At 46.7% G+C, this 21,959-nt stretch overlaps 1 protein-coding gene across 1 annotated transcript in view; it reads right to left on the bottom strand.

The window, feature by feature from the left end:
• NID1 (nidogen 1) overlaps positions 1-17,617 on the bottom strand; it is a 90,457-nt gene extending 72,840 nt beyond the window's left edge. The window contains exon 1 of the mRNA XM_033195847.1: positions 17,287-17,617. Coding sequence (XP_033051738.1) covers positions 17,287-17,511 — 225 coding nt within the window. The 5' untranslated portion in view covers positions 17,512-17,617. The remainder of the gene's footprint in view (positions 1-17,286) is intronic.
• Between the last annotated feature and the right edge of the window lie 4,342 nt (positions 17,618-21,959).

The following is a 21,959-nucleotide window of genomic DNA, read 5'->3' as shown; positions in this document are numbered from 1 at the left end:
TTGAGCCGCCAGAAGTTGGCAGTGAGCAGCTGCTGGTGGGAAGCGATCACAGGGAGGCCACATCCAGACAATTTAGTTTTACAAAGCTGTTTTCCAGTGAAATTTTAATCAGTCCAGGCCGGGTGTGGTGGCTCATGCCTGTAATCCCAGCACTTTGGGAAGCCGAGGTGGGCAGATCACGAGGTCAGGAGATCGAGACCGTCCTGGCTAACACGGTGAAACCCCATCTCTACTAAAAATATAAAAAATAAGCCGGGTGTGGTGGCGGGCGCCTGTAGTCCCGGCTACTTGGGAAGCTGAGACAGGAAAATGGCGTGAACCCGGGAGGTGGAGCTTGCAGTGAGCTGAGATCGCGCCACCACACTCCAGCCTGGGTGACAGAGCGAAGCTCCGTCTCAAAAAAAAGAAAAATTTAAATCAGTCCAATAATTTTGAAAACACTCTCAGTGTTTTCTAGGCATGGGAATATTTCTGTTTTCACAAGGAGTGTTTTAAGAGTCAGGTTTTTAGACAAGTGTCATGCATCACTGCAAATGCTTTGGACAACGGTCATGTAACCCTCATTAGTATTTGCTTTGGAAAATTATTTTTCAGCTGGTTTTACTGAACATTCAGCTCAATCATCTGTGATAATGAAGAAAGATGACTTCAAAGATAAATATAATGTGCAGAACATCTAGAAGTTTCACTGAATTCTTAGCTTTAAACTTCTACCCTGTAAACTCCTTTCTCCTGGAAGTAACAGTTAATAGCAAAGTTGATGAACAATATTCCCATCTACTTGGGTGCAAGTCTCATTTTGCAAAGTCTGTCAAATGCGTGATGCTCCTATCAGCCTTGTGCCTTTTCTCCATCTTTTCAAAGTAACATTGGGCAACTCAACAGCAGAAGGGCAGGGAGCAAAAAGGGAAAGGACTCAAGCGGAAGGGGGCACAGACTCAGGCACAATCCCCAAGGGGACTGGGCTGGGGAGTCCTCGGGCCCATGCGGTCACTGATGCCCAGGCCATCACCAACATTCACTCAGTTGGTGAAGCCAGGAAACCTGGAAGTGGGTCCTGGTTCCTTCCGCTTTCTCACCACCCACGCTGCATGTCCTATCTCTAACTACAGCAGGTCCTCAACTTCATTGCATTCAACGTCATTTTGTTATAACGTTGATGAGAGAAAAAAAAATCTATTCCTGGCTGGAGCCAACATCTGTGTGTCCGTGTTCTCCCCATGTCTGCGTAGGTTTTCTCTGGGTACCCTGGCTTCCTTACCCATCCCAAAGCTATGCCAAAGTTGGGTGAACTGGCGTGTCTGAACTGTCCGATGGTGAGTGAGTGTGGGTGTGTGGGAGCCCTCTTGCGATAGGACAGCATCCTGTTCAGGGTGGCTCCTGCCTGGCACACTGAGCTGCTGGGATGGGCTCCGGCCACCCTCCACTCTGAACTGGAATAAGCAGCTAGAAAATGAATGAATGAATACAAATTATCACAGAATGAAAATGCATCAAGTATGAATAATCACCCAATGCACACCAATAAATTATGCTGTACAAAAGCACTCAGCAAGCTGTCGGATTTGTGATTGTTTGTTTTTGAACTTTGTAGATCAGAAGTGCTGACAATGTTGCTTTGCAAACATTTCTTCCTTGACTGAACCCACGACCACCATGACCTCCATTATTCACTGATTCATCAAAAATTGGGTAAATAATATCTTGGTTGTTTTTATTCATCTTAAATGTATGTATAGCTCACATTTATTTATTTCAGTGTTTAATACTAGAAGTGTTTTGGGCTTTATGGGAATTTTGGTGATGTGTTCCTGACCAGAAATAAGCCATAGGAACTTAAATGTTATTTCTGTCAATTACCCTACAGTCAAATCGGTTTAGTTATTCATTTTTAGCTTAAAGCTACAGTATCCAAGAACCTATCCACAATGGTAAGTGAGAAGTTACTATATATGGCACTTTCTCCATCTCAGCTACCACCAGCACGCCCCTGCCCAACCCCACCACCTCCTTAGTCACATGACTGGCCCTTCTTATCCTTATTCCTCAGCTGAAATAGTGCCTTCTCAAAGCTTCCTGGCATCCCCTCCAGTGGAAGCTCCTTCCACTCACTCCTTTCTCTCTTCCCTCACACTCCCAGCCCCTGATATGTCTTCTTCCTGCCTATTTGTAGGTTCCGACTATTCTCCCCATTATGTGGTCATTTCTTCAGGGTCAGGGACTCTATTTGTCTTGGTCACCATGGTAGTTCCAGAGCTTACACATGGTCTGATACATACGAGTCTCCCCACCTCTTGACTTCCTCCAACATAGGGGACAGGTAGGTTCAAAGCAGGGTAAGACCTGTGCACCCAGGTTATTTTAGAAATAAGGCCTGAGGGTGAGCTCAGTTGTAGGTGATATGAAGGGTCAGAGAACTGTGCATTACTGCCGTTCTTGCCACTGGAGTAAAATGTCAATTACTAAAATAAAAAGTGCATAACTTGAATTCAGTCATTTCTCCAGATCTAAACGGCAGTTTACAGGAAATACAGGAGACAGAAGAACATGCTAATGGACACAATGGGATGCAATCAGCAAAATCCAGAATATAAAGCACTAAAATGGAGAAATACCTAGTTTCTTGAAAAATAAATTTTAAAGAAAAAAAAAAAGAGCTGGGGATTGGGGGAGGACCTGTAGATTTTAAAAGGTCTAAGAGATGGCTAGGCAAGGTGGCTTGCTCCTATAATCCTAGTATTTTGGGAGGTGAAGGCAGGCAGATCACCTGTGGTCAGGAGTTGGAGAGCATCCTGGCCAACATGGTGAAAACCCGTCTCTACTAAAAATACAAAAATTAGCTGGGCATAGTAGCAGGTGCCCGTAATCCCAGCTACTTAGGAAGCTGAGGCAGGAGAATTGCTTGAACCTGGGAGGCAGAGGTTGCAGTGAGCCAAGACCATGTCATTGCACTCCAGTCTGGGCTACAAGAGCAAAACTCCATCTCAAAACAAAAGTCCTAAGAGACACATCTACCAAATGCAATGTGTAGGCTTTGTCTGGGCCCTGATTTAAACCAATCAACTGAAAAGCAAAATAAAACATTTCATGAAACCATTTGCATGTTGGACAATATTAAGGAATTATCATCATTTCTTAAAGTATGATCATGACTTTACTATTTTGTTTTTTTAAAGAATTTTTTTTTTTTGAGACCGTCTCACTCTGTCACCCAGGCTAGAGTGCAGTGGTGCAGTCTCGGCTCACTGCAACCTCCACCTCCTAGGTTCAAGTGATTCTTCTGCCTCAGCCTCCCAAGTAGCTGGGATTACAGGTGTGTGTCACCACACCTGGCTAATTTGTGTATTTTTAGTGGAGACAGGGTTTCACCATGTTGGCCAGGCTAGTCTGGAACTCCTGAGCTCAAGCGATCCACCCACTTTGGCCTCCCAAAGTGCTGGGATTACAGGTATGAGCCACTGGGCTCAGCCTAAAGAGTCTTTTCTTTTGAGGTACATTCTGAAACATTTACAAAAATATAAAATATTTGGGATTTGTTTAAAAATAATTCAGTTTGGGATGGGGAGGGAACATTAGGAATAAGTGAGGACATCAATGAAAGATTAGTCTCAAATTGGTACTTGTTGGAGCTGGTAATGAACACAGGGGAGTTCATTATATTTTTAGTATATTTGAAGTTTTTCATAATAAAAGTTTATTTTTAAAAAACATATAACAGGCCTGGTGCGGTGGCTAACCACACCTGTAATTCTAGCTACTGGGAAGGCTGAGGCATGAGAATCACTTGAATCTGGGGGGTGGAGGTTGCAATGAGTCAAGATCACGCCACTGCACTCCAGCCTGGGTAACAGAGTGAGACTCCACCTCAAAAAGCAAAAATAGAGTAAAAAATTAAAAAAAAAACAACATATAACAAACCTGATTGATCTGAAATTCAGCAAAGAAGGGCAAATGGTTCTAATAGATAAGCCAAGACTAACATTCTCTGTCAGTAGGGCCTGTGGCTCATTGTCCTTGTTTTTGTTTGGTTTTGTTTTTCCAGGTTTATTGAAATATAACTGACAAACAAACGTGTATAAGTTTAGGGCGTACAATGTGATTTGATACAGGTATATGTTGTGAAATGAATACCACAATCAAGTTGGCTAGCAAAGCTATCACGGATAGCCGTGATAGATCAGCGGGACAGAACTGAGAGCCCAGAGGTGAACCCACATATTTACAGTCAACTAGCATTTGACAAGGTCACCAAGAACACACAATGAGAAAAGGCACTCTCTCCAATAAACAGTGCTGGGAAAATTGGATATCCTCCTGCAAAAGAATGAAAATGGACCCCTCTTTTATAGCACTCACAGAAATTAACCCACAATGGATTGGAGAATTAAATGTAAGACCTGGAACTATAAAACTCCTGGAAGAAAACATTAAGGAAAAAGCCCCTTGATACTGATCTTGACAATAACATGTTGGACATGACACCGAAAGCACAAGCAGCAAAGCTGACATGACGAAGCGGGACTCCTTCACTGTCCTTTCTGTGACGGCGAAGATCCACTTTATTATTTTATTTGTACTGATGCATCATATTGGTACATATTTATGGGGTGCATGTGGAGTATACATTTTGATACATGCATACAATGTGTAATGATCAAATCAGGATAATTAGGAAATTCACCACCTCAAACATTTATCATTTCTTTGCATTGGGAACATTTCAAATCTTCCTTTCTAGCCATTTTGAAATATACAATATTTGTTAACTATACTCACTCTACTATGCTATCAAACACTAGAACTTATTCCTTCTATTGAACTATATGTTTGTACCCATTAACCAACCTCTTTTCATCCCCTACCCTACCCTTCCCAGCCTCTGGGAACGGTCATTCCACTCTCTACCTCCATCCCTCATGGTCTTTGCATTTCTTCCTTCCCCAGACTTTCCTACCACTGCCACTCCCCTCCCAGGGACATAGGAGTGTTAGTTGCACTGGGCACATTAGACCACATTAATGAGTAGAAGATGGTGCTGGTAAAAGCAGATTTTGTCATTAAAACTAATCAAAAGTTACAGAGCCTGAGGCACCCCATACAGTGCCCTGAGTCCAGAAAAAAAGAAATTATGAAACCTAAGAATCACACAGCAGTCACCAGTATTACTTTCTGTTCACTACATTTGTACTAGTTTAAAAAGTACACGGGGCCAGGCAAGGTGGCTCACGCCTATAATCCCAGCACTTTGGGAGGCCAAGGGAGGTGGATCACCTGAGGTCAGGAGTTTGAGACCAGCCTGACCAATATAGTGAAATCCCGTCTCTACTAAAAATACAAAAATTAGCCAGGTGTGGTGGTGGGTGCCTGTAATCCCAGCTACTCAGGAGGCTGAGGCAGGAGAATCGCTTGAACCCGGGAGGCGGAGGTTGCAGTGAGCTGAGATTGCACCACTGCACTCCAGCCTGGGTGACAGAGAGAGACTCCGTCTCAAAAAAGGACATGGACTATGAGACCACGATTTCGTTTTTATGAATGTTGGTGAGTAAAAGGCTAGAGGAGAAATGTGCCAGAAGAAAAATTTTAGATTGCTTTTGATTCTCCAAACTCCATGGTGTCTCTCCTTGTTGACACTACATGCTTTTGGATCTATGATTCCCTCCTCCTTGAAAACCTCCTCAGCTGAGCGTGGTGGCTCACGCCTGTAATCTCAGCACTTTGGGAGGCTGAGGTGGGCGAATCACCTGAGGTTGGGAGTTTGAGCCCAGCCTGGCCAACATGGTGAAACCCTGTCTCTACTAAAAATACAAAAATTAGCCGGGCGTGGTCATGCACACCAGTAATCCCAGCGACTCGGGAGGCTGAGGGTGCATTGAGCCGAAATCTCGCCACTGCACTCCAGCCTGGGCAACAGAGTAAGACAGAAGGAAAGAAAGAAAGGAAGGAAAGGGGGAAAGGAGGAAAGGAAAGGAAGGGGAGGGGAGGGGATGGAGGGGAGGGGAGGGGATGGAGGGAAGGGGAGGGGATGGAGGGGAGGGGAGGGAAGAGAAGGGAAGGGAAAACCTCGAAAAACCTTCTTGATAATCCTCAGCTCATGTGCTTGGCAGAGTCTCATTTTCCCTTGTGAAGGCTTTCTGACCTCCCAACCAGGGTTTATCACATGTTTCTTTCTGTCTGCCTCTCTAAGTTTGCAATTGGCATCTTAGAGCCCTGACTCCCAATGGCAGCAGCACGTTCCTTGCTGTATTGATCATATCGCAAAACCCTCATGGGGTGAATGCATTTCTGAGAAAGCCCATCTGAATCACTGAGAGTGCTGCTGATATAATAATGTAATACTGTCATCTGAAGGTAACTTAAGGGAACCAAATATTGCCGAGGTGAGGCTCTTTGTGAATCTGCATTAAGGAGTAAAAACTTCTTTACTGAAAAAACAGCTATTTCCAGCATGTTGAGCAATGTAAATATTTCCCTGAAATACTGCTTACAATATCAGTTCACACTGGGAAAAAGTTCCTTTAGCAAAGTTAAACTTCAGCTCACTATGCAGCTAGTAAAACTAATGCCCCTTTACAGAACCATGTCTTCCCACTCACCCCAAGAAACACAGAAAACAATACGACTTTTCATCCAGCTGCCCTAGGGCAGAGCATGTCAATTAGATCACAAAAAAACCCACAGTGAAAATGCCAAGCACCACATGGGTAACAGCTGGAACCACTTATGTACAGTTGTTTCAACCCAACTGACAAGAAGGGGATGGACAGAGCACCTAACTTATAATGGGAGGGCGTTTCCCATCTTAGAAAGCATTTCCTGTCTCATTTCATCTTTCACGTGAACTTTCAGACAGCAAGAATCACTGGAGAAAGTCTATATGCAGATGCTCAAAAAATTTATAATTTATGTTAGATTTCTTATGTCCAAATACACCCTGAAAAAGTGAAACAACAGCCATTTTGGGGGGGCTGAAATGAGCCTAGTAACAGTCCCCAGGGCAGAAAGCGGCCTGCAATAGTTTGGGGGGAGCCTTCTCCAAAACATGTGTGTTTAGAGAATACTTGAGGTAGAAACAAATAAGAAAAAAACAGCGTCCTTTTACAAATGCAAATCGCTGTACTGAGAAGACGTGAAACTTGGAAAAGCAAACTCCATGGGTGGGAGGCAACGGGAACTTAAAATAATTTAACATAAAGAGTGGAAAGGCAGCAAACATTGGCTGTCACCTAATGTTGAGGTCCTTTACTAAGGCTCTTTTTATCTTTTAAAATTTCATACAACAAGCATTTAGTACAACCATCCCTGTTTTCACATACTTGAAACAGACAAGGAAATGACAAGAGATTTTAATTTAGCTTTAATGTCACACAGCCAGCAAGTGATGGAACCAAGATCAGAACCCACATCTGCTGGAGTCCATGACCCATGTTCTTTCTATTACACTTGGCTGCCTAGTTTAGACACACTGGGGGCAAAAGTCATGCAAGTTGCAATGTTTTTTGGGATGGCTTCAAAGTTAGTGACTGGGCAGCTACGAAAAGCTGGAAAACAAAATGAATCCAAAAAAACGTAAAACACAAAAAGGAAGTCCAGAAAATAGGCAAATCCAGGACACAATCAAGGTGGAGACTGATTAATTTCAGCCTAGAGCCCACAAGTGGACCTGGAGCCTCATCCATTTGCAAGGCACTTTACAGTTTACAAAGCATTTTTACTTTAGTTATCTCATTAAACCTAGTAAAGATTAATATTGTTTTCACTCTTTGAGAAAAAATGAGTTTCAGTTTATATAACTTGCCTAAGATCAAACACTATAAGTGCCAGAACAAAATTCCAAGTCCAAATTGCAAGTGATTCCTATTAACTCCACAGAAGAAATGACTCTGGCATGAAATAGAAATAGAAGTAAAAGGATTAGTAAATAAAGCTGAGGAACAATCTAAGGGTTACCGGAAAGGGATCCAATCCAGACCCTCAGAAAGGGTTCTTGGATCTTACACAAGAAAGAATTCAGGGCAAGTCCATAAAGTGAAAGCAAGTTTATTAAGAAAGTAAAGGAATAAAGAACAGCAGCTGGGTGCCGTGGCTCACGCCTGTAACCCTAGCACTTTGGGAGGCCAAGGCGAGCAGATCACAAGGCCCAAGAGATGGAGACCATCCTGGACAACATGATGAAACCCCATCTCTACTAAAAATACAAAAATTAGCCGGGCGAGGTGGTGTGCGCCTGTAGTCCCAGCTACTCGGGAGGCTGAGGTAGGAGAATGGTGTGAACCCGGGGGGACGGAGGTTGCAATGAGCCAAGATCGCGCCACTGCACTCCAGCCTGGTGACAGAGTGAGACTCAGTCTCAAAAAAAAAAGAATTGTTACCCCATAGACAGAGCGGCCCCAAGGGCTGCTAGTAGCCCATTTTTATGGCTATTTCTTGATGATATGCTAAACAAGGGGTGGATTATTCATGCCTCCCCTTTTTAGACCATATAGGGTAGCTTCCTGATATTGCCATGGCAATTGTAAACTGTCATGACGCTGGTGGGAGTGTAGCAGTGAGGACGACCAGAGGTCACTCTCATTGCCATCTTGGTTTTGATAGATTTTGGCAGGCTTCTTTACTGCAACCTGTTTTATCAGGAAGGTCTTCATGACCTGTATCTTGTGATGACCTCCTACCTCATCCTTTGACTTAGAATGCCTTAACCATCAGGGAATGCAGTCCAGTAGGTCTCAGCCTCATTTTACCCAGCCCCTGTTCAAGGTTGAGTTGCTCTTATTCACATGCCTCTGACATAAGAATAATAGAGATGAGTCAACATTTTCAACATACTCCAGTCAATGTCCAAGTAACTTTGGATCAGTTACCCCTCTCTTCTGCAGAAAATGTCTACCTGAGATTACTTTCCAACATTTAAAAATGATTGGGGCTTGTCCGATGGTAGTGGGTTATCAGAACTTATTAGCATTAGTATCCCTAAAGTTGATATACAACCCTCCACGCTAAATTTGACTGGCAAAAAAAAAAAAAATTGTTGGGTTCTTTAAATTTTAACCACTGGTGTGTCTATCAAAGAAGTAGCTCTTGAGGATGCCACACCAAGGGCCTTGGGGTGTGAGACCCCCAGTCTCTGGGGAGACACATGTTTCTCCTTAACAACCTGAATATAGATATCAGAAGTTTGCCTGTGGCAATTGGAGCCTAGTACTGTATTACACAAATCCCTTAACTTAAACATAAAAAATTACAGGAAAAGAGTTAAGTATTTATCTGTCTTTCCAGAAGGAACAGTATATCAGTGTTACCCAAAAGTCACGGTTGGTGAGGAAAACCTCTTTACAGAATATGCCAGCTAATAAATGCAGAAAGAATGACAGAAACAAGGAAGCAACCAGCAAAACAAAATAAAACAGCATCCTGCAACCTTTAATTTAATTACTGTTACAGGCAAAGATCATCAATGGATGCTAAAACTATTTGGTGAAAGGTTGGTGGGCAAGGAAATAGATGATAAGGCCAAAGTGAGTGTCACCCCATAACTCAGTTGGTGCTCACGTGGGGAAAAATATAACTTGACAGGCATGATCTGGCTATAATCTCCTTAACACCAGGTATTAATCTTAGCATGGCAAGCCAAGCAATAATCAGACATCACTTGCCTGCCAATGTTATCCAATGTGAAAAATACAGCTTCATTTATGAAGGATTCTTCTCTCTCTCTTTTTTTTTTGAGACAGAGTTTCAGTCTCACTCTGTCACCCAGGCTGGAGTGCAGTGGCATGATCTCGACTCACGGCAACCTCTGCCTCCCAGGTTCAAGAGATTCTCCTGCCTCAGCCTCCTGAGTAGCTGAGATTACAGGTGCGTGGCACCATACCTGACTGGTTTTTGTATTTTTAGTAGAGATGGGGTTCCACCCTGTTGGCCAGGCTGGTCTCATTTATGAAGTATTTTTGTTGAAAGATGATGCCCTACTCAACAATAAAAAAACAATGCCTTTTTTAAATGACCAAAGGATTTGAACGGGCATTTCTCCAAAGAAGATACACAAATGGCCAATGAGTGCATGAAAAGATTCTCGACATCATTAGCCATCAGAGAAATGCAAATCAGATTCACAACACAGCACTTCACACCCGCTGGGATGGTTATAAATCAAAAAGACAGAAATAAGAAATGTCTTTTTGTTGGTGAGGATGTTGAGAAATCAGAACCCTCATATATTTTTGGCGGGAATGTCAGATGGTGCTGTCACTTTGGAAAACACTGTGACGGTTCCTCAAAATATTAAACGTAGAGTTACCGTATGACCCAGGAATTCCAGTCCTAGGTATATACCCAAGAGAAATGAAACTTATATCTACACATTTGCAAGTATACCTCTTCCGGAAATGCAGTTTGTCTCAAAGACATCTTTTTATGGCCGATTTGTCTTAATCAGACTGAAACAAAGTCCTCACTTGCATTTGGTCAACAAGTCTCTGAAGTCTCTTTTGACCCACACCAGGTCTCCTTCCTTCTTTTTCCCCACCGTGCCATTTATTTGTTGAAGAAAATGATAATCTTTTAAAGTTAAATCGTGTCAGCCATCTACTTAGAAATCTCTAATGGCCGGGCACGGTGGCTCATGCCTGTAATTCCAACACTGGGAGGCCGAGGCAAGCGGATCACTTGAGGTCAGGAGTTCGAGACCAGCCTGACCAACATGGAGAAACCCTGTCTCTACTAAAAATACAAAATTAGTCGGGCGTGGTGGCACATGCCTGTAATCACAGCTACTCAGGAGGCTGAGGCAGGAGAATCTCTTCTTGAATCTGGGAGGCAGAGGTTGTGGTGAGCCGAGATCGTGCCATTGCACTCCAGCCTGGGCAATAAGAGCAAAATGCCATCTCAGAAAAAAAAAAAAAAGAAAAGAAAAAAGAAAGAAATCTCTAGTGGCTCCTCATTGCTTCATAGAATAAAATTTAAAAATCCTAACAGGCTTTCATTCATTCATTCATTCAACAGATCATAACAGAGCACTCACTATGTTCCACAGGCATGATCCTTAGTGCCCAGCAGATGGTGGTGAACATGGTGGGCATGCACTCATGGGGCTCAGACTCTAACGGGGGAGACCAGCAACAAACAAATGAAATTTTAAAGAATCAGCCAGGCTGAGGTGGGAGGATCACTTGGGCCCAGAAGTTTGAGACCAGCCTGGGTAACATAGTGAGGCTCTATCTCAAAAACACAAAAAGCGAACAAACTAATGTTAGGTGATTAGACATGCTATGAGGGGAAGGAGACAGCGAGGGGGTGGATGGGGAAGGGCGCCCTGAAGAGGCTACATGTGAGCAGAGGCCTGACCACAGGAGGGCGCAGCCCCAGGGAGCTGGGGGCGGGTGTCCCCGGTAGAAAGAAGAGGAGAGGTGCCCTGACCTGGATGGGATGAGCTGGCCATGGCCAAGGAAGAGAAAGAAGGCCAGGGTGGCTGCAGCCTGGCACATGAGGCAGACATGGGAAGCCATGTGGGCGGAGCGACCAGCGAGGCTGGGCCACTTGAGGCTTTGCGGACCATGCAGCCTGAGGAGTTTGGATTTCATTAAGCACAAAGGAAACCCTTAGAGGGCTTTAGGCTGGGAGTGGCAAGGTCTGAGTTACCTGGCGCTGCGGGATCCACCCCTATTGAGCTCTCCAAGTTCATCTGACGCCACTGCCTTGCGCTTCCATCCACTTTTCCATTCCTAGGACACACCAAGCTCCTATTCCTTTCAGGGGACAGGGTCTCACATACAGTCATGCTTCCTCCTCCTCCTCGGAACCACCCTCCTGCCTCCTCCCCTTTCCACATAGTGAAACTCCACTCACCCCCTGATCTCAGCTCTCCTGGGGGGAGGCTCACCTGATCTCTCCAATCAGTTCAGCTTTCACCCCAATATATACCCGCCTTGAACTCATCACAATGTAGGCATAATTACTGATTTAATGTCTGTCTTCCTCACTAGACCTTACACTCTATGAGGGCAGTGGCAACACTGGTGTTGTTTTCAATCTCTATCCCCAAAGCCTAGCACTGCTAGGCAAGAAGTTGAACATCTGTGGAATGAATATATGACAGATGTTAACACTCCACTGCAATTTACAAAAAATGATACCCAGTGTCCTGAAAAAATTAATGTACTCAGTCAATCAAAAAATATTAGAGGCCAGGCTCGGTGGCTTATGTCTGTAATCCCAGCACTTTGGGAGGCCAAGGCAGGCAGATCACCTGGGGTCAGAAGTTTGAGACCAGCCTGGCCAACTTGGCAAAACCCCATCCCTACTAAAAACACAAAAATTAGGGTGTGGTAGCAGACACCTGTAGTCCCAGTTATTCAGGAGGCTGAGGCAGGAGAATCGCTTGAACCTGAGAGGTGGAGGTTGCTGTGAGCAGAGACTGCACCACTGCACTCCAGCCTGTGCGACAGAGTGAGACTCCATCTCAAATAAACTAAAATAAAGTATTAGAGATCCAAGATAAATTGGACTTTAGAGATGAGGGTATTGAGCATTGGAATGCAGCTAGTGTGACTGAAAGACTGAAATTTTCATAGTATTTAATTGTAATAAATACAAATTTAGATACCTACATAGGGCTAGTGGCTACCATATTAGCAAAATGGGCTTGGAAAGACCTGTGGAGCAGAACAAAATCATCTCAAATACCCCATCAAGGTCACCCTAGATCAGCCCACTGCCAGCTGATTGCAGACATGTGAGCAATAGATGCTTATTATTACATGCCACAAGTTTTTGAGGTTGGTTTCTTTTTAATTTTTTTTCATAGAGACAGGGTCTCACTATGTCACCCAGGCTGGTCTGGAACTCCTGGGCTCAAGCAATCCTCCCACCTTGGCCTCTCAAAGTCTGGGATTATAGGCATGAGCCACTGTGCCCAGCCAAGATTGTTTGTTACACAGCAAAAGCTAACTGATGCATTCTGTCTTTTGACCCCCACATGCCTGTCCAGACAGAAACCTCCTATTCCAATAGAACCACCTGCTTTCATCAGATGATACTCACCGTTTTCCCAAACTTCTTCCCATCCTCATGCATTTACTCCTGCAGTACATCTGGAATGGCCTCTCCATTTCCTATCCACCTACTGCAATTGGACCTGTCTTCGAAATCTTAAATGTCACCTCCTCTGTGAAGTCTTCTCTTACTACTCTTGCTCATAGCAATCCCTCACATCCATTGCTACATGTTTTAGGCTTAATGCTTGAAAGTACTATGAGTCACACACAGACTGGGGTTAGCATTCAAGCTTTGGCATTTGACTGGTCACATGCCCTTGGGCATATCACTAATTATTGATATTATTGTTGTTTCTTCATTTGAAGAAAGGGAGGAATGTTTTGAGGATTAAATCATATAAAACTAGCAAGTCTCTCTAACATACAGAGATATACCCAACCAATAACTGTTTTCTTTCTTAGTGGGTGTCTCTTACATTTTCCTAATGCCTAGAATGGTGAAGACCATCCTTTCGTGCCTACACTTCCTATCAATTCACCTTCTTCCATCAATATGCAAAGAGTATCTGCACAGCTGTAGATAGGGGTGGACACTGCAGTGTGTCACCAGATCCCCCTTCAGCTCCTGGAAATGTAGCCCTCCACTGTCAGCTTTGAGGGTTACTTCCAGGGAAAAAACTGCCTTACCCCCCGGGTGTATCTCCATCCAGGACAGCTCTTATCTAGTGATTCACTGACTCACTGATCCATGCAAGGGCACAGGGGCCAGTCCCCTCAAGGCTTGAGACAACTCTGCAAGGCCATCCCAGCTCCAGAGCTCCCCCAGGGGCTGGCGGAGACCTTTGCTGGGACTGCCCTGCGGTTGGGCTTCTCCTCTGCTCAATCCTGCCTCATTTCCCACCCTTCCACAGGTGTGGAGCCAAGGAGCACCCTAATGAAATAATCTGCCTCCCAATCTCCAGCGTAGTCAAAGTCAGCTTCCTGGGAACCCAACCTACAGGACAGATAGAAGATGCAAAGAGACCTCTGGGATCCTTTCTCATGGAAGTGCAGATCAAACCCAAATAGACAGGAAAGTCTTTGACAGGAATTGTTTTGTGAGAATAGATTTTCTAGGCCGGGCGCAGTGGCTCAAGCCTGTAATCCCAGCACTTTGGGAGGCCGAGGTGGGCGGATCATGAGGTCAGGCGATCGAGACCATCCTGGCTAACACGGTGAAACCCCGTCTCTACTAAAAATACAAAAAAATTAGCCGGGCCTGGTGGCGGGTGCCTGTAGTCCCAGCTACTCGGGAGGCTGAGGCAGGAGAATGGCATGAACCTGGGAGGCGGAGCTTGTAGTGAGCTGAGATCGTGCCACTGCACTCTAGCCTGGGCGACAGGGCGAGACTCCGTCTCAAAAAAAAAAAAAGAAAGAAAAATAGATTTCCTAGACCTTTAGAATTTAGTGCGGTTAGTCTGATGTCACAAGTAGAGGAAGACAGCAGGTCCCAATTTAACAAAAGGGTTCTTAGGCGGGCCTGAAATCCTAGCACTTTGGGAGGCCAAGGCGGGTGGATCACCTGGGGTCAGGAATTCAAGACCAACCTGGCCACAGATGGTGAAACCCCATCCCTACTAAAAATACAAAAATTAGCCGGGTGTGGTGGCTAGCGTCTGTAATCCCATCTACTCGGGAGACTGAGGCACAAGAATCGCTTGAACCCGGGAGGCAAACCTTGCAGCAAGCCACGATCAAGCCACTGTACTCCATCCTGGGCGACAGAGTAAGACTGTGTCTCAAAAGAAAACAAAAAAAGAGGTTCTTATTCAGTGGGTCTCTACATGAGAAAAACCATAAACTGGCCGGGCACAATGGCTCATGCCTATAATCCCAGTACTTTAGGAGGCCAAGGTGGGCAGATCACCTGAGTTCAGGAATTAAAGACTCAGCCTGGCCAACATGGTGAAACCCCATCTCTACTAACAATACAAAAATTAGCCAGGCATGGTGGTGAGTGCCTGTGATCCCAGCTACTCAGGAGGCTGAGGCAGGACAATCTCTTGCACCCAGGAGGTGCAAGTTGCAGGGAGCCAAGATTGAGCCACTGCACTCCAGCCTGGGCAACAGAGCGAGACTCTGTCTCAAAAAAAAAAAAAAGAAAGAAAAAAACTGGTATTTAGCATTTCCTCTAATTATGAATGCAGGCAACAAAGCAGTCACTAATAGAAGTCACAGATCTTTTTATATCATATCATAGTTGCTACATGTGTCTCAGAATATTGCTCATGATCTTCAAAGTTCAATCGTTACCTGAACTGCTCTTGGATCCACTGCTATACCTTGTTATTTAATGTTGTTAAAAGTAAGCATATAGGCCAGGCGTGGTGGCTCACGCCTGTAATCCCAGCACTTGGGGAGGCCGAGGTGGGTGGATCACGAGGTCAGGAGTTCAAGACCAGCCTGGCCAACATGGTGAAACCCCATCTATACTAAAAATACAACAATTAGCCAGGCATGGTGGTGTGTGCCTGTAGTCCCAGCTACTCAGGAGGCTGAGGCAGGAGAATCACTTGAACCTGGGAGGTGGAGGTTACAGTGAGCTGAGATCTCGCCACTGCATTCCAGCTTGGGCAACAGAGTGAGACTTTGTCTCAAAAAAAAAAAAAAAAAAGGTAAGCATATATTGGGCCAGGCATGGTGGCTCACACCTGTTGAGGCAGGCAGATCATCTGAGGTCAGAAGTTCAAGACTAGCCTGGCCCACATGGTGAAACCATGTCTCTACTTAAAATACAAAAATTAGCCAGGCGTGGTGGCAGGCACCTGTAATCCCAGTTACTCAGGAGGCTGAGGCAGGAGAATCACTTGAACCCAGGAGATAGAGGTTGCAGTGAGCTGAGATTGTGCCACTGAACTACTCCAGCCTAGGGGATAGAGAGAGAGTCTGTCTCAAAAAAAAAAAAAAAAAAGTACACATATAAGCATATATAGTACATAAGAACATAAGATGTGTTTTTTAATATTTTGATCTGTATTTCAACATAAGTGCCTTCCTTGGTCATCTTGTGGATTTTATTTTATGCATTTAAAGCTTTATACTGCCCAGCATGGTGGCACTCACCTGTGGTCCCAGCTACTCAGGAGACTGAGACCAGAGGACAGCTTGAGCCAAGGAGTTGGAGGCTGCAGTGACCCAAGATGGCGCCACTGCACCCAGCCTGGGCAACAGAGCAAGACCTCGTCTCTCTAAAAACTAAAATAAAAGCGTTATACTGAAAAGGGATCTACAGGCTTCACCAGTGTCTAAAGAGGCCAGGGCAGTCAACCAACAAGAGTGAGGGCTCTTTGTGGATCCAGACTTGAAGGGCTCATTCGTTTTAGGCAAAGCCTACAAGTTCCACGTGAGTGTTGTCTAAGGCACAGTGTGCCCAGGCCAAACCGGGAGCACAGCCATTTCACGGGCAGGACAGGCTGCAGCCGCCGCGTTTGCAGTTCCAACCCCCTTCCCCCCGACCAACCCCCCACACTTCTGGAATGCACACGAGCCTTATATGAAATCCACATGGTGCGCAGCGGAGGAAGGCAGCGGCACGAAAGGACTTCAACAAGTTGACAGCGCCCCCAGGCCGGGCCGGTCCCGGGGAGGCTCCAGGGAGCTGTAGGTCATCTGGCCCTGCTCCTCGTTTGGGGCCTCAGTGGTGACAATGCCTGGCCACAGGAAATTGGATCACTGGGAGCCCTGTGTTTCCCGCTCTGGACTCTGGACTCTGAAACGAGCCCAACTGGAAAGCAGCATCACTGCCAAGACACATCCGGAGTCCACACACAAACACAGGAGGCTGCCGGCGAAACTCTCCCGTAGCCACAAGAGTCCCGGGGCCCGCGCGCCGGCTGCGACCCAGCTCCGGCTCTTGCCCTGCAGAGGCTCCGCGCGAGAACCTGGCTCTACCCGGGACCGGCCGGGTCCTAGCCCCGAAGGGACTGGACAACCGAGGGTCGTGGACTGACCTCCCTGCGGCGATGCAGCCCACAGCCGCCGGGGAGGAAGCTCCGCGGCGTCCCGAGGTGCCGGGGTCACGGCCGGGGGCACGCGGAGCCACCCAGACCCCCGCGACCCGCTCTTCGGATGACAGGGACCGGGTCGGGGTGACCTTCGTGGACCCTGCAGAGGCGGGAGACCCTGCGCCGTGCCTGGTGCCCCGGTGGCCAGCGAGTCCCGGTCCCCGCCTGCGACGCCCACGTCCGTCCGGCTCCACGGGCGCCCCCGGCCAGCCGCGCCCTGCAGCCCCTCGCCCGCCCTCCCGGGGCTCACTCACGTAGACTGAGTCGATGTCGGATCTGTCGTAGAAGCGGAGCGCCCCACTCAGCTCCAGGGCAGGGGAGACGAGGTCGTCTCCGTCCTCCAGCTCCAGGTCCCCCTGTCCGGGGCCGAAGGGGAAGAGCTCCTGGCGGCTCAGGCAGCCCCCAGGCCCCGCCAGCAGCAGCGGCAGCAGCAGCGCCCTCGTCCACGCAGCCCGGATCCGGCTGCTCGAGGCCAACATGTTCCCGAACTGCGGTCCCGCAAACCCGGTCCCGCGGCCAGAGCAGAGGAAGGCGGGGATGTAACCGGACGCCCCTAGCAGCCCCCTCACCTCCCGCCTCCCGGCGTTCCCACCCCGGGAAATAGGGGAGGGGAGGGGAGCGGAGGGGAAAGGGGAGGGCCCCGCCCCGTCCAGCGGGCGCGCCTCGGGGCAGCCCAATGGCCACGAGGGGGAGGGCGAGGGGCGAAGCCGAACCTCCCGCGGTGGGCGCCGGTGCCTGCGATTCTCGAAAGCAGCCCGGCTCCCACCGAACGGCGCCTCCGGGAGGGGGAGCAGAGCGCGGGACCCGCACCATGGTCCTCTGATTAGGGTTGGGTCGTGAAGAGCCCGCGACGTGGAAACGCTCCGGATTCAGGAACGGCGACCACCCCATTGCCGCTCGGCTGCGTCCGGGTTCCAATTCGCTTGACCCTGGTAGGAAGACCGAGTGGGAGCTGGGAATGAGCCAAGGGACCGAGCCACCAGCACGTTCATGGGCTCATCCACCCATTCATTGAGCGATTTTTGAGTGCCTGATCCTGTGCCCCCTACTGTGGAGGTTCGCCTGGAAACCGGGTCCCACCCTCCGAGGCAAAGTCACCAGTGTATAACACAAGCCAATGTCAGGAGAGGGCCCCACATCACCAAGGACATTAGGGCTGGAAAAACTGGCGGAGAAAGCTGCAGATGGGATGGCGGGAATCAACCCAGGTCCTCTGGAAGGAATGGGATGTCATCAGGAGGCAGAGAAGGGAGGGGGAGGACCGAGCCGGGTGGATTCAGGGCACCATTCCCCAGCAGAGGATTTGGGGAGGGACCGGTTGAAGCCTTGAATCACAACTCTAGGAATTTGAATTCGCTCTATTACTCGGAGAAAAAACTATTGAAAGTTCTTGACAAAGGGAGATAAGAGATTTAAGTGGTATCCTGAATAATCAGTTAATCGTTAATTAGGCACCAGGGTGAAGGTAGAGACAGGTAAGTTATTGGAGGGCCAAGTCTAAAACATTGAAATGAGAGAAGGAGCAAAACCTGATTATAAGATTGGCATTGCAGAGGAGAAGAAACGAAGTTAAAATTGAGTTCAAGGTTTTGCACTCAGAGGACTGGAAAACCAGTACTGCCTTTTGACGTCAGGGAAGAGGATCTGGGACAGCTGGAGCTGGATATGTTTGATGTCATACCTATTAACTTGGAGGGGTCAACAGGACATCCATGTTTCCTGTCAGCAGCTAAAATTAACGACCTTGAACCTAGTTTATAATAATTCTTCAGAAAACAGCAAATTCTGTATAAAATTTAGGGGGCGTGAGTTCTGAACCAGCAGACAGGAAGAAAAAGCAAAGGAAACATGCCTTCTAAGCAAAACGCTTTTGATCTACTCATGAGATCTTGTCTTTTTCTTTTGAATTCATTAGCCATCAGAGATAACATTTATTACCCATCAGAGACAAGGTGTGTTCTACAAATATTCATTCATTTTGCGCTCACAGTAACCCTAGGAAACAGTAACCCTAGGAAACAGACCTGCCTTGTTTTACAGAGAAGGGGCATAGAGGCCCAGAGAGGGTAAGTCATGTTGCTAAGGTCACACAGCTGGGAGCTGGTAAGTGACCCTAGGTGTCCCAGCTGCAAGGACCCCACTTATAACCACTGCATTAAGTGCTATCTGTTTACTACCTTTTACTCCTGTTGTTGAAGAGTTACAAATGCAGCCTGCAGTCTGTTGTCAAATACGGTGCTTTTCCTTCAGTTCCCTCCCAACAATACAGCCCTGTGAGTCCCCAGTCTGCTCCCCAGAAGCACTTCTGACTCTACTCTATGCCATCTGTGGTTCTGACTGTTTCTGGGCTTCTGGGCCCCAGCCCTGCCTGTTCCAGCTGCTACAGGAGCTCTGTATGGAGATTCTTCTCTGTGTTCACCCGCAGGCGCCACCGGCCGCAGGACTTCCCCATGCCCTGTGGTTGAGGGAAACCCTAAGCTCTGTCGGCCTGTTTTGGTCTGTGCCTCCAACACTCCTCCTTCAAACACCCCCACCCCAGCCTCTGTCACACATCAGAGCTGTCTCTGAAGCTGTGGTCTGTGCCTGGAATGCTCTTACCCTTCTCACAAATTCTCTCCCTTTTTGGTACTCAGGCAGCTTCTGAAACTCCTATTGGTCCATCCGTGGGACTTTCCTCGGGGAATACAGGAGGAGAGCAGTTCTCTGCTTTGCTGGTTCAGCACAGCCTCCCGAGTCCAGCCTGGCTGAGGTCAGGGCTTCCCATTTACTAGCTGTATAAGCGTGGGCAGGTTTCTAAGCTTCAATATCCTTGTCGCTTGTATGGGATGTTCATAGTTAAAATCAAAGGATTGTCATGAGGATTAGATAAGGTGATTCATTAAATGCTCCTAGCTGGGCACAAACTAAGTATTCAGTTAATATCAAACCATCCTTATTACCTAAGGATGGTTCGCCAGGAAACGGGGTCCCACCCTCCGAGGCAAAGTCACCAGTGTACAACACAAGCCAGTGTCAGGTGGGGGCCCCAAGTCATCAAGAAATTTCTATACTAGAAATTCAAAATGCCAAGACCATTAAGGCACAATCCCTTCTTTGAGAAACTCACAATCTATTGGGGAGACAAACACAGCAATAACACAGTGCGATGCTTTAAGAAATACACAAACCAACAAGAGATATCGCTTGTTGAATCCTGCTTCTGCTAGATGCTTAATGTAGCATTCAATTTAATACTAGTAACTGCACAAGCTAGTAGCCCTATATGGGGAAAACAAGGTTTGCAGCGATGAGATAACTTGCCCAGTTTCACACAGGTAGTGAAAGAACTAGGATTTGAATCCCAGTTTGTCTGACACCAAAGCTATTATTCTTTCTGCCGCACCATCCTGCCCTTCTATGGAAGGAAAGATTTCTCCCTTTATTTCCACCCACAACATCTATTTGCTCCATTGTTTATACATAATGCCCGTGATCTATTTGTGCATGCTTCTGCTCCTTTATTTCATCAGTATCTCTTGGCCTGAGTAAGTCCAGCATATACGGTAAATTCTCTGTCATTTACTATTTATAGCCCTGCACTCGCCTCACATTGCCCAGTCCTTGTAGGACGAGATATTGATGCTGTGTCTCCTACTAGGACAGTGTGTCCCTGTCACTCCTTTAGAATTTGTAGTTCCAAACACATTCATCATAGAATACTTACTTTTATATTGTGCTCTGGACATTTTCTAAGTGTATATAATAATTTGGTCTTCTTTTCTAGTCGTTTCGTATGTTTTTCGGGGATAAAAGCTCTTTGGGGGCAAGGCCCATGTGCTTTATTTGTTCTCCTGATTTCACAGAGCCTAGCCCAACGCTGCATACACATGAATAAAATGTGCATGGTTCTTAACCGTTTAAGAACTCAGTGATATGTTGAAGAATCATCTGATAGCTGCATTACCAACGGCACCCATAATTCTGTAATACACCAGTTTTAAAAAAAATAAACCTAGCTCTTTTGAGACTTACACTCTTTTCTTGATGGCTGTCATCCTGATGAGGCAGAAACACAAAATTTGAGAAGCAGGTCTCAGGCTGTGTGTCTATAAGAAGCCACAGTAACTTTTACTTTTTTGTTTGTTGGATTTTTGAGATGGAGTCTCACTCTGTCACCCAGGCTGGAGTGTAGTGGCGTGATCTTGGCTCACTGCAACCTCCACCTCCCAGTTGCAAGTGATTCTCCTGCCTCAGCCTCCTGAGTAGCTGGGATTACAGGCATGCCACCACACCTGACTAATTTTTATATTTTTAGTAGAGACGGGATTTCATCATTTTGGCCAGGCTGGTCTCGGACTCCTGACCTCAGGTGATCCTCCTGCCTCAACCTCCCAAAGAGCTGGGATTACAGTTATGAGCTACCACGCCCGGCCCCAAGGTAACTTTTCTCTCTGATGATTCAGACAAAAGTCTAGGCAGCCGAGTGGGAAAAGAGTTCAATTGGCTAGCACTGAAGGAGGCATTTGTTCTAATCTCACTCTCCTGTGAGGATTGGAAACTGACCGTGTATGGCCATGGAGCTTTCCTTTATTTTCCAGATACCATGTAGATGTAAATGTATTAGTGTTCCAATTCCAGGGAATTCACCTAATTCAGGAATATTTTAAACAACCCACACTCGATTGTGATCTCAGATAAAAATGACATCTTTGGCCGGGCACGGTGGCTCACACCTGTAATCCCAGCACTTTGGGAGGCTGAGGTGGGTAGATTACAAGATCAGGAGATCGAGACCATCCTGGCTAACACAGTGAAACCCCCCCGTCTCTAGTAAAAATACAAAAAATTAGCCGGGCATGGTGGCAGGCACCTGTAGTCCCAGCTACTCGGGAGGCTGAGACAGGAGAATAGCGTGAACCCGGGAGGCAGAGCTTGCAGTGAGCCGAGA

The sequence above is a fragment of the Trachypithecus francoisi genome, unplaced genomic scaffold (assembly GCF_009764315.1).
Source record: "Trachypithecus francoisi isolate TF-2019V2 unplaced genomic scaffold, Tfra_2.0 Lachesis_group5, whole genome shotgun sequence".
Classification (NCBI taxonomy): Eukaryota; Metazoa; Chordata; class Mammalia; order Primates; family Cercopithecidae; genus Trachypithecus; species Trachypithecus francoisi.
Note: the sequence above shows the minus strand (reverse complement) of the source record. Positions and strands in the feature narration are given on the sequence as shown.